At 36.3% G+C, this 17,286-nt stretch overlaps 1 protein-coding gene across 4 annotated transcripts in view; it reads left to right on the top strand.

The window, feature by feature from the left end:
• Positions 1-920: 920 nt before the first annotated feature.
• mllt1a (MLLT1 super elongation complex subunit a) overlaps positions 921-17,286 on the top strand; it is a 40,292-nt gene continuing 23,926 nt past the window's right edge. For all 4 annotated transcript variants that reach the window (XM_056463767.1, XM_056463769.1, XM_056463768.1 and 1 more), the window contains exons 1-2: positions 921-1,014; positions 9,434-9,614. In XM_056463767.1, the coding sequence (XP_056319742.1) occupies positions 1,003-1,014; positions 9,434-9,614 (193 nt within the window). In that variant the 5' untranslated portion in view covers positions 921-1,002. The remainder of the gene's footprint in view (positions 1,015-9,433; positions 9,615-17,286) is intronic.

Raw genomic sequence — 17,286 nt, forward strand, 5'->3', positions numbered from 1 at the left:
GGAATAAGCAAGATAAGCGGCCTCTTAGGGCCCCAGGAAATCTGAGGGCGCCCAAATAAACATCTAGAAGTCTAATTGATACCTACAAATTATAAATGACATTATTTTCTATCATATTTTGTACAGTGAGGGTCTAAATTTTTTCATTTGAACGTAATTATTTCATCTACGCAAATGTGTCCCCCACCTTCAATCATGGACCAGTCCATCAGTAAAGATTTAGGCTAGTTTTAAAAACGAAACAGCCTAGTTCATTTATGTTTAGTTGTGAATTTGTCTTAGGAAAACAAATCATTTCAAAAGTTTTACACGGTGCTTTAAATGTTATTATTATTTGCATTAAGATAAAATATAGAAAAGGAGATCGAATGATATAAGAAAAAACTGCAAAAATAATAATTACAAAAATTAAAGGTGCATTTTAGAATGTTTGGGCCCCATGGCTGGAATTGCTTAGGACTTCAAAATCACTAAATCCACCCCTGATAATAATAGTATATAAAATAAATGATTCCCTTTGAAATGCCAAACGAAATCACTACGCATTAATTATTTATTTACTGTAATCCCTCAATTAAACAGAGAACACAGAGGCATGCCCTCAACAGCCAATCACAACACAGCTGTGTGAGCAACATGAATTGTTTTCAGAAACAGAAATGAAAATCATTCAGAAAAAAATAACAACAGTAGACTGTAAAACAAACCCACACATCCTTTCGGTTCGGCTAATCTCTAATTATTACCTACCAGTACAAGCAGCCCGTGGGAAGTCCCGCCTATAGCGCCTTGCGATTGGCCGAGCGGCGTAAAGCGCATTCTAAACGGCACCTGATTGGCCAGGAGCGCTTTCTGTTTTGGGTGCATGCCAGAGGTCCGGAGAGGGGAGGGGAACCGTCTAGTTTCCGGTTTTGGGCTGGAATTGACACACAATGAGGAGTCGGGAGCAGCCGCTCAAAAGCCTTCTGTAAATAAACAGGACCTTCGTCAGGCCGGTGAACTATGGAGAATCAGGTAGAGTATGAACCGCTTTCGCCGTTGCATGGAGCGAAGTCAACTTTTGCGAGCGCGCGCTTAGAGAAATCCACCATTGCAACTGAATGTGGACACTTGGGGCTCGTGAAAGCAGCGGATCGGACCCATATAACCCCCTCCCTCCCTCCTCCTCCTCCCTCCTCTCAGCTCTGTGACTCGAGCTGGCCACGCATATTAAAGCTACATCGGCATTTGGGGACATCAGCTCGGGCTTTAGGGCTGGATGCGTGCGCCAGCTTTTTGCGGTAGGGCAGTTAAGTCGTGCGCGCACCAGCAGAAACACAAAGGAGAGTGTTTTTGTCCTGGGCTTCTCTGGCCCGGGAGTCACTCCACAGTCTGCGGCTTTTATTAGAGGAAATGAGGAACATGCTGTAGTGTTCCTGACAGAGCGTGTTGTGGACTGAGGGCATTGCTCAGGTCTGCTCCGAGGGTGGGGGGTTCCTCAAGCGGGAATCTGTCTCCTTCCAAGCCTAATTAATTGGCCTTTTTATGCGATATGATTTATGGGCAGCAGCAGTGATCATATGCTGGAGATGAATATCTTTGCGTTAACGTGCTGGCTATTTTTACACATTCCGCCTTGTGTCTGTGGTCATGCACTGGGTTAATTGCTTTGCTATTTTGCGAGTCATTATTTTAGGCGTGCTATATTGTTATTGGATGTAATCCATTACGATAAAATGCGCCTACATGCAGGTCAGATTTACTTTTCAATGCTGTCCACATATTATTATAGCTGACACAGTTATACTTACTTGTGGGAAATCATAAAAGATGCTAATATATAGATGATTTCAATGTGGTCATGTCATTGGCCCATGAACATTTTCTGCTTGTTTTCAAACTATTTCATAACTAACAAGAGGGATTCAATCATAATTTAATGTTAAAACAGCTATCATAACGTTATTTATCAATATGTGGAGCTTTTTGGATTCTCGGAAGCTATAGAAATAAAAAATTTAAAACAGGAAATACGTTGGAACTTATTTTTGTTTACATATCTCAAAATGGTCTTTAGAGCCTTTCTGTATGTCAGTTTCTACAATTTTAACACGGCTACTGGAATTGTAGCTATACTCAAAATATGGTTACAGTGATAAATTACATTTATTTATTCAGTATTTTTGTTTTTACAACATAATTTCAAAGTAATTTCAATGTATTCCCTCATGACAGCTGAAGAAAAATCCCTTCTTGAATTCCTGTTTATTATCAGTAAGCTGTTCTGTTGGGTTTCATTGTTTTCCTACTTTTAACTTGCTTAAAGTGCACCTCTTGTATGTATTGTGGATATTTGTGCACAAAACAAATATATTGCCTGCGAACAAAATGTACATTCATTCAATAATTATCACTGTATTGTATCTGCTTTTTGTTGTTTATGATAAGAGAGTTCTCTTGTCTACAATATTAATCAACACACCAGTGTTTTCAGTGCTGACAAATCTAAATGAAACTGATTAATATTCTTTAGAAACATCTAAGCATTGTGCTTGTGGTTTGTATTCATTAGTTAGTTCTTCCAGCATTTTAATTATTGTAAAGTTGGTTTTATATTCGCACAATCGCACAGTTGTTTTTTACCCAAGCATTTAAAAAGAACATATTTTAGAGCAGTAATCACAATACCGTGATATTTTTATCCAAGGTTGTCATATCGTCAGAATCTTATAATGGCCCATACCTAGTTTCTAATATTATTTCACTAATTAAAATGAGCAAATAATACTTTTCTGAAATTATATTATTAATGAGAACGACCGAATATGCGACTATAAAACCAGCTTTACCTCAGTAGCATTTTATCAGTTATCAAGTTTTATTGACTTTTTAATTTGGTCTTTAAAACCAATGTCATTGTTACTGCCCTTCAGTGTTTTTAATCGCTGAGAATTGTGAAAGTGGAACTTCATTTATGAAGGTTTCATTTCTGACATCGACTGTAAGTGATAAACCAATCACAGGCACAGTCGAAGGACTAACTAAAATTAAAATAACTAACTAAAACAAATAACCTTAAATGTTAGTTGATCATTTTACAAACTCTCACCTTTGAGTCTTGTTCAGCAAAGTGAACGAATCTTTTTCCGAGTTATTCTCTTCAGTTTGCCTAAAATAAGGGATGTCCCGAGGGTTTTTTTTTTGCGTCTGAGTCATTTGATTTTGAGTATCTACCTAAACCCGATCCGATTCTTCTATAATACATAAAAAAAAGAATAAAGAAGAGTGAAGGAACAGATCCAGAATGTTCCCTATTTTTATTTAATTCACCTTATTTTAACATTCAACAACTTGGTTAACAAACATAGTACTTCTGTTAGGTAGCTTGAACAATTAAGTCATAAATAACATAAATTCTTCAGTTTTTGACTTTAGTGCAACAGTAAATATAAAAAAAATAGAATATAAAAAAACAAATAGCTCCTCAACCTAAAATACCCGGCAGGTAATCCCAAGTTTACATATCTCACAGTTTGCTATGACATTGTTGTGGTAATCAACTTTGTTATACCTCCAGACCGCAGACATACTCGCGATTTCTGATTCAAGCTGCTTCCGTGTTCTACTTTGCCCGTATTTAACCAATAGCGCAATCAATTTGGTAACCAATAACCAATCTCCAACAAAGTGATGTCATGCCGCTTGAGTTGCTGTTTCTGTGTGAAGTCAAGAAAGAGGTCTAACTCTGTGCCACCGTTCGATTCCGATCGAGTCTGAAACCGCATGATCAGGCCCGATTTTTCCGATCATGTGATCAGATCTGGACATCCCTACCTAAAATACTATTAAAATGTTACGAGTTGCTTTCAAACTCATCTATAACTACATCAAATGTTGATCACACTACAAACAAGTCATAACTAGAATGCTATAAGGAAGGAAAAAATAATCATTTATTGTTTACCTGGTGTTTGTCTATAATTATCAACTCACCTCTTTTGACAGGTCATTATGAGAAAATGCAGTTGATTTTTGACCTTAAATGGATTTAAAACTAAGGCAGCAGGCTAATTTAGGAACCTTTAAACTAGCATAACATGGGTGCTTTAAGCCTGCTTAAACCCTTTAACTACCTGCTCTACCAAATGGTTAAACATATTTTGACTGTTTTAAATAATGACTGTTTTTCATAATGGTTTACACACACAGTAGGGCTGGGAATTTAATCGAAAAGTAATCGAAATCAACATTCAGAAACTATAATCGCTAAATTTTTTTCCAGGTTGATTTTTTTTCAATTACTTTTCCCACCGTTGCTGGTGTCACGTGACCCCGCTCTGTTATGATTGGTTGATTTGGTAGTGGTGACGATGGTGAGTGACATGGAAAGCTGCATTTTAGACAATGTGTGTTTTAATTTCAGTTGTTCAGCGTTGATGTTCAAAAAAAAATCATATATAGTGGATAGTGTGTGTTCACTTCAATTATTTTAACATCAAGTAGTGCACTCTTCATTCAGAAATCTCTCACTCATTTCTCAATTTGTCAGTGAACTATGAGGGCAAAAATAAATTAAATGTTCATTCATTAATTGTAATCCAGTTAAAATGTTCAATTAATCAAGACATTGATTTTAGGCCAGATTGCCCAGCCCTACCACACAGCATTGTTGGTTTCCAAAAAAAAACAAACAAACGTAATCCTGTAGCGCTACTACACTTCATTTTGGTTTTATTGTGAAAAAAACCCCAAGAAAACATGTTAAATGAGAATCTGAAATATTTTATGGCATACTTAAGATGATTTAGTATTCAAAAATGTTTTACATTTGAATTATTTTTTTAAATAAATTGGTCTTACACTACATATTTTCATATATGTCATGGTATATGTATTAATTACGATACTTTTACCATAAACCGACATATCAACTGTTTGGTAGAGGTTGATATTTAAGAAATTATGGGATGTGTTGGGGAAAAAATGCATTGAGTGTGTTAACTAGAGACACTAAGAGTTAAGAAATGCAATCTAAAATGTTTTTTGAAGGAGCAGTTCAGTTACTAATGCATAAAGACAAACCTCAAAGCAAGCGCTTCTATATTTATGAACCTGTTCATTCAGTGTAGTTTTGTTGTTGTTGAAGCTCTGTTCTGTTCCTCCATGCAAGATGAAATACAGTTCATGTACTTAATTAATTCATTCATGTTTTCCCAGCTGAATCGTTACCAAGAGCATTGCGCCGACTCTTCTGAGACTTGTTGTTTTGTTGTTCGCCTGTTGGCTCGCACGTGACCTGCTTGTATTTTTGCTCCGCTTGACTGATAATCTGTATCATAGCAGTGACCTGAGCGAAATCCTGTCTGCCTCTTTCAAGTCTATTACATGTTTCATAACAAAAAGTGATGCGGTTGAGCGTGTCTTGTGAGACCAGGAGACACTAATGTTTGCCCGTCCTTCTGTTTAATCTACTCCTTTTAAAAAAAAGCCTTTTGATCTTTTCCCCCATTCTGCGGGATTAGCCCAGTCATGTGTTGACTCTCTTATTGTGTACGTCTCCTGTCTTTCTCGTATCGCCTTCATGTTTGGGTGGTCAGGCGGAGCGGAGCAGCTTTTATTTAGGTAGCGTTCGCTTTTTATTTGTTTCCTGAAGGCAAGTGACAAATGGTAAGTTGTTGAAAAAAGCAAGGTAGTCTTTTGTCTCGCTGTCTGTCTATATATGTGACAAGGCTGGCGATTGTGGGTGAGCGAGCGAGAGAGAGACGGATTCATAAGGTTTATTCTGATGCCTGGCAGCATGGAGTCTTGCTGGCAGGTTTTGGCTTCAGAGTAGCAGCAGTGTCAGCCAACGCACAGAGTTAAAGGGCATTATGGTGACAGGACGAACAGGCCAGACGGCGCCCAATAAGATTTTCCTTCCACTCATTCTTTCAGAAAAGCTCCTCTTGGTGTTGTTCTCTATTCTGGTGCTTCGATCACCTTGAGTCAACAGCAGACGAGCATCTCTGGGCACCTGAACCCAGTTTGGCCCGGCTCCATCCGATGTGGGCAGTGTTCATTTTTCCTGGCTGCTTTTCAAGGAATTCCCTTGATGGCTTTTTCTGGCCATTTGGCAGAACCAGGCGATGATCCACATGATTAGCTTCAGCATGCATATGAAAGGTATTCCTACTCCGATTTGGTGCCTAGAGGCCTTTTTTTAGTCACTCTTCTCTGCCGTATCGATAGCAGTAATATGATTTCACTCAATTTAAATAGCTGTTTTATTCATAAACAAAATAGCCTACAGCTTGATAATTTGCCAATGTGATGTCCTTTTCTTTTTATATATTTTAAAGGGATAGTGTACCCAAAAATGAAAATATACTCATCTTCAGGCTGTTCCAGACCTTTACCCAAAAGAAGATAATTTGAAAAATCTTGGAAATCATGTATCCATTAACATCCATGAATACTACCTGACTAAAGTCTTCTCGTTGATCCCTGTTGTAAGAGCAACAAATAATAACCTGACTTCTAGTTTGATCATTTGGAAAAGTGGCAGAAGATTTTTCTGATGAATCATCTGTTGAACTGCATCCTAATCATCACAAATACTGCAGAATACGTACTGGAACCCGCATGAACCCAAGATTCTCATAGAAATCAGTCAAGTTTGGTGAAGCAAAAATCATGGTTTGGGGTTACATTCAGTACATTCAACAGCCTGAAGTATCAAGACATTTGTGCTGCCGGATAGCGCTCCTTCTCATACTTCAGCCTCCACATCAAAATTCCTGAAAGCAGAGAAGGTCAAGGTGCTCCAGCATTGGCCAGCCCAGTCACCAGTATGATCATTATCGAGCATGTCTGGGGTAAGATGGAGGAGGCATTGAAGATGAATCCAAAGGATCTTGATGAACTCTGGGAATCCTGCAAGAACGCTTTCTTTGCCATTCCAGATGACTTTATTAATAAGTTATTTGAGTCACTGCAGAGATGTATGGATGCAGTTGTTCATGGAAGTCAAATACAATATTAAGTCTTTTCCCACTGAACCATGACTTTATATTCTATACTGTACATTAATTCTGTTAAGGGACAAGACTTTTGTCTAAGCAAAGTCAGACCTTACTGTCCTAATTAAAAAATTAAAAATCAAGGCATGATCATTTTGGTAAAATAAGCGCAATCTAGAGGCCTTTGCCTTTCATATAAGCCATTTCTGATACCAACAGTCAAGTTATTATTTGTTGTTCCTAAAACTTGCATAGGCAACAACTTTTGTCAGGTAGTGTATTTTAAAAGGATATTTCACCCAAAAAAGAAAATTTGCATATCCTCAGGTTTTTCCAGACCTTTACTAAACAGAAGATAATTTGAAAAGTTTGGAAATTGGTATCCATTAACATACATACTGTAGATTAAAAATAGAAACACTATGGTCAAGTCAGTGGCTACCAGTTTGCAAGATCATCCCAATATACAATAGGCAACATTTCGAAGTGAATCAAATATTTTTCAAAATTGTCCTAGAATAAGAATGGGTGTTTTTCTGTAGTTTTAGGACAACTTTGTTGAAAGGTTATGATCCACTTCAAATGTTGACTACTGTATATGCTTTTGGGTTCGACAAAAAATGCACTCAAACAAGTTAGAAGCATGTGGAGGGTGAGTAAATAATAACAGAGTAGTTTCTGGGTGAACTATCCCGTTTAAGTATGTGCAAAAGTCTTGTTCCTAAAAGAGTACAACAGAGTAAACAGCACTTTTTAAACCGTTCCTGTCAGTGAAAATGGTTCAAATAACGGTTTCAGCAGCTGTTTTATGCCACTGCATAATTTCTCACAAATTATTATTGTATGCCCATCTGGATCATTCACATGAATATATGTGATCACAAAATCGCTGATTATTACGTGATTATTACCATCAGTCATTAGAAGGCATAGAAAGGGTTAGTTTATCCAGAAATGAAAATTGTTATTATTACTCGCCCCATGTCATTCCAATCCCCTGAGACCTTCGTTCATTCTAGAAACGCTAATTAAGCTATTTTAGAGGAAATTCGAGAGCTCTCTCATCCTCCATAGACAGCAAGGGTCTCGAGACATTCAAAGTTCAGGAAAAGAAACAAAAACATTATCAAACATTCTTGAGTGGTTCAACTGTAATAATACAATGCTCAAGAACCCTTTTTGTGTGCCAAAAAACCTGTAAAAATTCCTTTGTTCGCCAAGGTTTTCTCTTCCTAATTGGGTGCGTGTTTACTGCGGGCGGTATGACGGATTGCCATTAGAGTCATCAGAGCAACACGCAGGCATTGTATACCCCGTAGAAAACTAGAACCCTGATCTCGTGTGGAAGATTTAGACGAGCATAGTCTTTCTTTCTCTCTTTTTAGGCACACAAACATGTTCTTTGGATGATTACAGTCAAACCACTAAAGTCACATGGATATTAAAATAAAAAAAAAATGTTTGGTTCTTTTTCTGAAGAGAGCTCTCGAATTTCATCTAAAATATCTGAACAAAGATGAACGAAGGTCTATGAGCACTGTAACGACATAAGGTTGAGTAAATAATAATCGAAATTTGGGTGAACTAACCCTTTAAAACTAAAATAAATTATAAACTAAAATACAATTGACATTATTGATTTATCTTATTTTGTTTTAAGTAAACCACAGACTACGCATACAGTATGCTGCTCTCTTTGTTTGGAATAACATGCAAACATGTAGCTTAAGAAATTAGTTTCAGTGAATACTTTAGAATAATTTTTTATTATTTGGAATCTGAAACACTGGTCTGTAGATGTTCTGACTAGTTATAAATGATTAATTTATGAGTGTGTTGATGGATTATCTGTTATTTGTTAAACCCATATGACCGGTGTACTATTAATCTTGCCCAGGACGCTATTGTAAAAGAGATTTTTTAATCTCAATGTGCAGGTAAAATTTTTTCCTGGTAAAATAAAGCGTATAATATTAACTGCTCTATAACTTTTTCCACTTCTGAAAAGAATAGTGCTGAAAACCTGCTTATTGCCTCAACAGTGAGGAATATGAATTTCTTAGGTATATGAATTTCAGAATTCCAGAATCTAAAATTGGATTCAAAACAGCAAAACAAGGTTGATGAAATCAAGAGGGATTTTTTTTTGCTTTCAGAACGTGAATTATTCATAGCTTCATAGTAGCTGTGATAGGAACATTGTGGCTTCCAATAGGCTTTGTACTTTCAAGACTCTTATGCTTTTATTTCAATTTGCTTTGCTGTATTTGTTTGAAGTGAGAGACATGCTTGTTGGTAATTTCAGTACAACTGTTACAAAATCATAGGAGTTTTTGTCATCTTCATATCCAGCATCTCAACTTGTCTAATTCATAGATTGGCTTCTTCTATTAAACGTTACCTTACCTGAGTCGTTTTTTTTAGCATTTAATGAGGATGTTTTTGTGTGTTTGCAGTGCACGGTTCAGGTAAAGCTTGAGCTGGGACACAGAGCTCAGCTGAGGAAGAAAGTGACCTCTGAGGGCTTCACCCACGACTGGATGGTGTTTGTGCGAGGCCCTGAAGGCAGCGACATTCAGCACTTTGTGGATAAAGTGGTCTTCCGGCTGCACGAGAGCTTTCCAAAACCCAAGAGAGGTACGTTTCAAAACTTCAAATGAAATGCATCATATATCGGCAGCCGTATCAATATCGCCCAATAAATGCTATTTTTAATGTTAGTGTTATTGGTCTGATGACAAAATGTTAGGCTTTAAAATAATCTTTAAGCCAATAATAAATTGTGTATTATTTTCGTTTGTTGAACCACTTCACATCCTTGCTGTCTGCCACTTTTTAAAGTCAAAGTCAAGTCAGTTTGAGCTTTATTTTCATTCCGCTACTTGTGTGGACATACAGTGTAATGAAGTGTTGTGTCTCGAAGGACCATGGTGCTACATAAACATAAATATGAACACAACACTGGACGTGAGCTATTTTAAACCGTTATATAACTGACATGGCAGAGTTGTAGTTTAACTAGACTAACTATTAGCTATGGATATACTATACATGCTTAAACTATACACATAAACTAAAACAGACTATACTGTGCTGCTTTTACACAAGACAGAACAATATTGTGCAAAAGAGGTATTCAAGTTTAAAGAAAACAAGTATTGCAACATCATTTGTGGTACAAGTAAAGATTGTTTTTCTTATTGAGTTTTTGCAAGGTGGAGTTTAAGTAAAGTGTCTGGTGCATATGGAGAGCAATGAGAGAAATGCACAATGTTTTATAGAGATGTGGAGAGATTTTAAGAAACTGTCTGTGTTACAAACCCTGGGCAATCTAGAGGAGTGGGGTTGCACACTTAACCAAGGATCTGGTTCAAACCAAACGGCAACCTCCCGCTCTCCCTCGTGAAGCAAATACAGAAGAAACTGCAACTGCAACTCATCGAAATTCCACTAGTCCTGGCTCCATAATAGAGCACATTTCTTTTGACCCCACAGTTAAAATGGCCAACTTTACAGCAGAAAAAAGGTGCTTACAGCCTGGCACAAAAAAACCATTTTGGTTCATATAGCTAATATTACCCTTTATGACAACTGTGAGGTAGTGAATTTTTTTATAACTCATCTGGTTTGTTTATATTTAGTTTTATTAAGTCTGCATAATTAAGGGTGTGGCCACTTGAGTGACAGCAAGGTCTCGCTGCTCGCTGTCTCATCACCTCAGCTGATTCGCCGCTGAACTCGGCATATACATTGTGCTTTTGTTTTGCTTTATGTGGCTTTACACCGTCAGTTGCTTTTTGGAATTATTTCTTACAATTATCCAATGATATGGCATGCTGTGTGCACTTAATAGTGCTCACAAACCATTCAAGTTGCCTCCATTTCCCAGCTGAGTGAAATTATACACTTATATACCATCTCTATAAATGTATTTGTTTTATTTAAGATCATTTATATTTGTCTTAGATCTTAAATGCACTCTAGAATCTGACAGATTAATTAGCTGTAGGCTATGAACAGTCATCTGAAATGTTGTCATACCGATTTATGCCACGATTTAATAATTAGCCTTGCAATTACAAACACAGACTATATTCGCGTTTTCATCCAGTAGAAAAACTTAATAAGAACAATGCTTAGTGGCTCAGTGTATTACAACAGTGTTTTTAAAAGTCTAAACACTTTATTGATATAATATATAATCAAGCACATGTGGTCAGAACACAAACGAGTCGCAGATAATGAAGTATTAAGCGTTTCTCCCAAAGAAAAGCCTGTTTAACCAAAATTCTAGCAGTTGTCTGTAGCTTTGCTCATGCTCCACCTCTTTGCCCTTGTTTGGTATCCCCTGGTCGTCGTGATTGTGCTTCTTTTGCATTCTTCAGAAACCTATGGGTGACGTCACAGATACTACGTCCAAATCTTTTACAGTCTGTGGTTCAAACAAACGCTCAGAAAGAATTGTACTCAAAGTAACAACCACAAACAAGAATTGCTGTACAAATAATGTGATTTATTACAGGAGGTGATTAGTGAAGCAGTGAGTGAGCCATTTACAATCAACAACCAAAACATAGATTAGAAAGACTGGCGATGGGTTGCGCTAAAGCAAAGAAACAATCAAAACCAAAACTTAGTAATATCAAATCCCCTCTAATCTAGTCTAATAAGCAAAAATATGAAAAATAAATCTTCAGCATCCAAAGACGTCTTACCTAAACTACACTAACTATCCACTTAACCAAAAATACATGTGTTGGCACTTACCCCCTTCCCTAGTGTATCTCTAGACAGTTGAACTCCTATGTGTTGAAATGTATGTCACGTGACCTACTTACCTACCAGTCTTTTTACCAAACCCCTGTAGAGAAACACGAGGAAAGGGAATGAATGATTACACACAGGTAAGAACAGACAGTGACTAAACCAAAAAGCTGGAGTGATCTGACTGGCTCAGACCGGGACCAAGTTGTAACTCAGAAATCAATCAGCATAAGGCAGTGTCAGTATTGGTTGTACCAAGTGTACAAGCAGGTGAACCAGCCAATCAGGAACAGCAGTAGACTAAAACAAGGAAGTTAACTGGGGTGATAGAAAGAAAAACATAATGATCACACACATAATACAAACATAAATAACCAATTCGTGCTGGCTGGTAACAGTCTGTTAAAGTGTCAGAGAGATAAAAGAGAGTTTTCTAAAGGTATTTTTACTGATATTTAGATTTTGGTTAATGTTCAGTGACTTTGCTCTATTTATGCAGTTTTTAGGTCAGGCAGTAGATTTTATTTATATGAAAAAGTTGGCCGTAGAATAGTTTATTAATTAAGTTCAGAGATCACTAAAGTTAAATCTGTTATTCACTGTATGTGTTTGTCTTTTGTTCTTTGCCTTTTTTACAATCATACAGAAAATTTGGAAAATTAGTATTTGACTAATATATCGGCCTCTATATCTGAAGGGTTATTGGTAGGCCCACATGGAATCTGCGCACACAGAATTCTGCAGATTTTTTGCCCATCATTAATTCTGTTTATTTACTTGTGTAAATTCATATTTATTCAGTTTTTAAATTAATTACAGTAATATTATTGACAATATGAAAATGTTCATCTGATTTATGCACAATACAGTTTGTACAGTCATATATTCTGTCTTTTAGTATATAAATTAGATGAGAGACTTGCTTTGTTTACCAAATAAAGTGAATCTAATTGGATTTGCATTTTAAACATTAAATAAAAGTTAAAAAGATAATATTTTTATTTCACATATTAAGGTTTTAGTTATGATACTCCCAAAATAATTCCGCAGAAATACGCAGATTTTTACTAAAATTCTCAGCAGAAATAGTAAAAAGCGTCTGCAGATCCCGTCTGGCCCTACACTCACAGAAATGATTCATGGCAGAGTTAGTTTTTATGCATTTACATCTATTTGACTTTATTTAAAAACTAATATTTTTAAAATCTATACATTAAAAGTAAATATACTCTAAAAGATTTAATCAATTATACAACTTATTTAATGCAATTAGTTAATAAATACTAACATTGTTTGAATAATAAGAGTTATAAAACAAACAAGATTCTGTTATTTAAAGTTTATGTGATTGGTTTTCATCAAAGTTATGAAAAAAATCAATTTGGAAACAGGAAATGACATCACTTTCGCTGGACACAAGCCCTCGGGATATTGTGGGAATCCATCACACACATGTTGGTAAGTAATCCGAGACATCCTTTGTTGTATGGCTCTGTTCTAATTATTTTTTTTATTTAGCATCGAGTGTATATAATATTAATCCATTTATGCTAAGTTTTATGTAGTTTGTGATTTTTTTAAACGGTTTTTATCGTACATTGGTTTACCGGAGAATACAGATGCCCGTTAGAATCGTAACTTCAGTAAGCTTAGCCAAACAACTGTAAAATGCATCAATTAATCAAATTAACCCATTGCTGTCGGTTTTTATGTTTGTGAAAATAAAGAGAATCGAATTCGAAGTCAAGAATTGTCACTGTAATATGTAAGCTAATGTTTGCTGTTTTACGGCTAGTTGGATTACAGAACTGAATGACACCACTTATTTTATTCTTACGTTCTTTTTTTCCAGAAACTTTCCTCTCGCCGTGTTCTCACCTCCACGTGGCAACATAGATTTTTGTAAGTATAAGTTAAAAGATCTACACGTTAACATGTATAACATATTAGATGAACTTTTAATTAATGTTCGGTCAATGTAATATACAATAGATTTTCAATATAATGCTGAAATGTTTAGAGTAAACGTTAACCCTCTGGTGTCCATGCCCGCCTCGCCCGGTGTGAGGCGTCTTCTCCTGAAAACCCCGAAAAGAACTTAAATTACACTTTCAGTTTTTATCGTACAGATAAGAGCAATACATCAATCCAATCTGTTAAGTGCCTACTTTTTTGGGTATACTTACAATAACAACAAAAGTGTGTGCTTTTGCAAAATAAGGAAAGTAAACAGTGTACGCATTCTTACTTTTGTCTCTTCGTGAACCGTTTTAGCGTCACTAAAATGATCTGAAACTCCGCGAAAAATAAACACAGAGACATGAGACATATATCTGCAGAAAGCTTGACGTGTCTACTTTTCAATGCAGCGAGTGCATGTTGAAAACAAATATTGTTTGATAACGTAATCAGTGTGAAGCCAACACTATGTCCAGTTTCTCAGTCTGAGCTCATTATTTTTAATGCGATCCCGCCCACGAGGCGTTGTTATTACCATGTGAGACGCATGCGACATGAACACTGGTCAGAAAAATCTGCGGAATCTCCACGAATACATGAGAGATATACATGAGACATACCTGCATAAAGCTTGGAAGCTGCACTTTCCAACTCATTGAAAACAAATGTTGTCTCGCTTGGTTGTCCCTCTAACTCTCTCGGCTGAGCGCGCAACACGCCCACAAACAAACACAGCGCGCTGGCTAGAAAGATCATTTAATTTTCGTTCTCAGGAATAAATTGGAATTATGACCTATTTAACCTCACGAGACCACCGTGATCTGATGCTGCTTTATTCAGAACGTGACGCATGTTATACGTGTTATTTATTGAAGTTTGGAAAGAGTTAACTAAGACTGCGATTATTTGGACAAATATATATATAAAAGGTCTTAAAATATTATTTTGATTTAAAGTAATTGTTTTTCATGCTTAAAATATTATTTATTTGTGTGTTTAAAGCTTTTATCAGTACTTTAATTATTATTAAATGCTGGATTAGTGCACAAGAACGTTTTTATTTACAGTTTTACAGTTTTGCTTGGGAAGCTCATATGTCAGTTTTTTTCTCTGACCTCTGACGTTTGTGAGCTTTACTGAGGTACCTAGCAAAAACAAAATTTTACCAAGATTTTTTACCTAATTTGTAGTATAAAATATCTTAAAACACTTCCATAAAAATTGATTAATTTATATAAAACAATATCAGTGTTATCGAAACTTGCTTTTAGCATTTTATACTGTAAAGCCTTGTATATAGAATAATAAAATTAAACAACAATTAAAATTAACTGAAATCAATGGGAGTTTACTTGCTTGATAGAAAGATGTAACAATCATCTTATTTTAAGAAGCCTGAAAATGAGTTTCCATAACAAATAAACTTTATAAGATTGTTAGTTTTTGCAGTGTAAAACAAGGTGATTGGTGTGGTCAAGAAGAGAAATGTCTTTGAATCTGTTGGCTTTTAACAGAATGAAGATGTCGATGTGAGGCGAGATTGTGTGATGAGCTGTCTGAGCATCTACCTCAATGAAAACCTGGAGACACTTGTTAAAGAATATGTGGTATGTATCAGAATAGTGTGCCAGTAATTTTTCCATCTAGATAATATGGATTGTTCATGAGAATGGAATGGACATGAGGACACATTGACCACCAGTATTTCAACATTGAGTCCATTGGGTTGTTTTGAATAAAAAAAATCATGCAAGGTAAATGGTGGTAGAGCTGTCACTCTGAGGGAATTAAATCCGCTTGGTCCAGAGGAACCTGAAGATGAAGTTGTCCCGGTTCTGGCACCCACATGCCCCTTCTCCGCCAGAAACAACAATCCTCGCCTAAACAACAAGGTGATGACACAGACATTTCCTAGTGCTCATGAAGCTGAAATGATTTTACTGCATTGATATGATTTTGGAAATGTTTATTAAGAAGTGCCTTGTATCACCAGGATACATGTTCTGGACTGTCTGCTTACGAACTCAAGCGCCTTGAGAACATCGCGCAGAAGGAAGCCTTCTTGTCATCTCTGAAGATATGGCAAGTATGTGGACATTTTAGTAAAGGACTAATCAGCTGTTTTCCATTTCATTTGCCCTCTCCCTACCTCAGTCTCCACCCTACTCTCCTCTTAGTCTCTTTTTCTCTCCCTCCTGCTCTTTCACTGTTGTCCCCCACTGTACGGTCCTTCTCTCCTTCTTTTGTATTCACTTGTTATCTTACAGGTGTAACATAGATTTTAAAAATATGTAAAGTTAGATTTTGGTGGGTTGTATTTTTTTTTAAATGTAGTTTACAAAATATTGTAATTTCTGTCTGTATCCATTAGCACACCTTAGTATAATTATGGTTGCTGTCTATACAGAAAAACAAGGAGATAATTATTATTCTCTCTCTCCCTCACTCTCTCTCTCTTTCTCTCTTCTCTCTCTTCTCTCTCTCTCTCTCTCTCTCTCTCTCTCTCTCTCTCTCTCTGAAAAGGTAGTGGAGGATCTGAGGCAGTCAGTGAAGCCCAATGTCAAAAGGTAAATAAAGCAGTACAATTAAAAGCATGGATCTTTTTACTGTTGGGGCTAATGGATGTGGAGTAAACTCTATCGTTTTATGTAATGATAGGAGCTTTATAGCAGTAAGTGACGTCATGGTGCACCTGCGGTTTAATAGAGTTATTTCATTGGAAGAAACCGCTTCATCAGGATGGAACTCTTAAAGGGATAGTATACCCAAAAATGAAAAGTTTGTCATCAATTACTCACCTTCGTGTTGTTCCAAACCCGTATCACCTCCATTCATCTTTGGAACACAAATTAAGATATTTTGGATTTAATCCGAGAGCTTTCTGATCCTCCCACAGACATCACTGAAAATGCACATTTAAAGTCCACAAACATAAAGTCTTTATTTTTATATTTTTTTTCAGCCAAAAAGTATTCTTGTTGCTTTATCATGTTCAAATTGAGTGACCCATGTCACATGGACTACATTAACTATGTTTTTAGTAGGTTTGTGTAATTTGAATGTGCACTTTCAGTGGTGTCTATGGGAGGATCAGATCCAAAATATCTTAATTTGTGTTCTGAAGATAAACAGAGCTGATATGGATTTGGAACAACACGAGGGTGAGTAAAAATTTTATTTTTTGGTTAACTATCCCTTTAAGTTTCAGGCTTGATGGACATACTACACTCATCCTGACTTGATTGTCAGATTATAAATTGTTACATTGGCAGAAAGGTGCACAGCATTCATGAGAAGCGTCTCCATTTTTAGTTAACTTTTTTTAACTGCATTTTTTTGTGGCAGGTTAACGGCTTCATTGGAAGAAAAATCTCTGCAGTCTCCCTGGAAATCCCTCCGTTCTAAAACAGAAAACCTCACCCCAAGTGAAGGGTTGACCCATAATCAAGTGAGAACAAGACTAATACTTGGATAATTTTCAGATATTATATTGTTGTTGTTACATTAATAGGAAATTGCACAACTGGAGATAAAAATGCATTGTGTTGTTGTTAACTTATTATCCACAGCCTTGTGACTTTTATTT

The sequence above is a fragment of the Danio aesculapii genome, chromosome 8, assembly GCF_903798145.1.
Source record: "Danio aesculapii chromosome 8, fDanAes4.1, whole genome shotgun sequence".
Taxonomy (NCBI): Eukaryota; Metazoa; Chordata; class Actinopteri; order Cypriniformes; family Danionidae; genus Danio; species Danio aesculapii.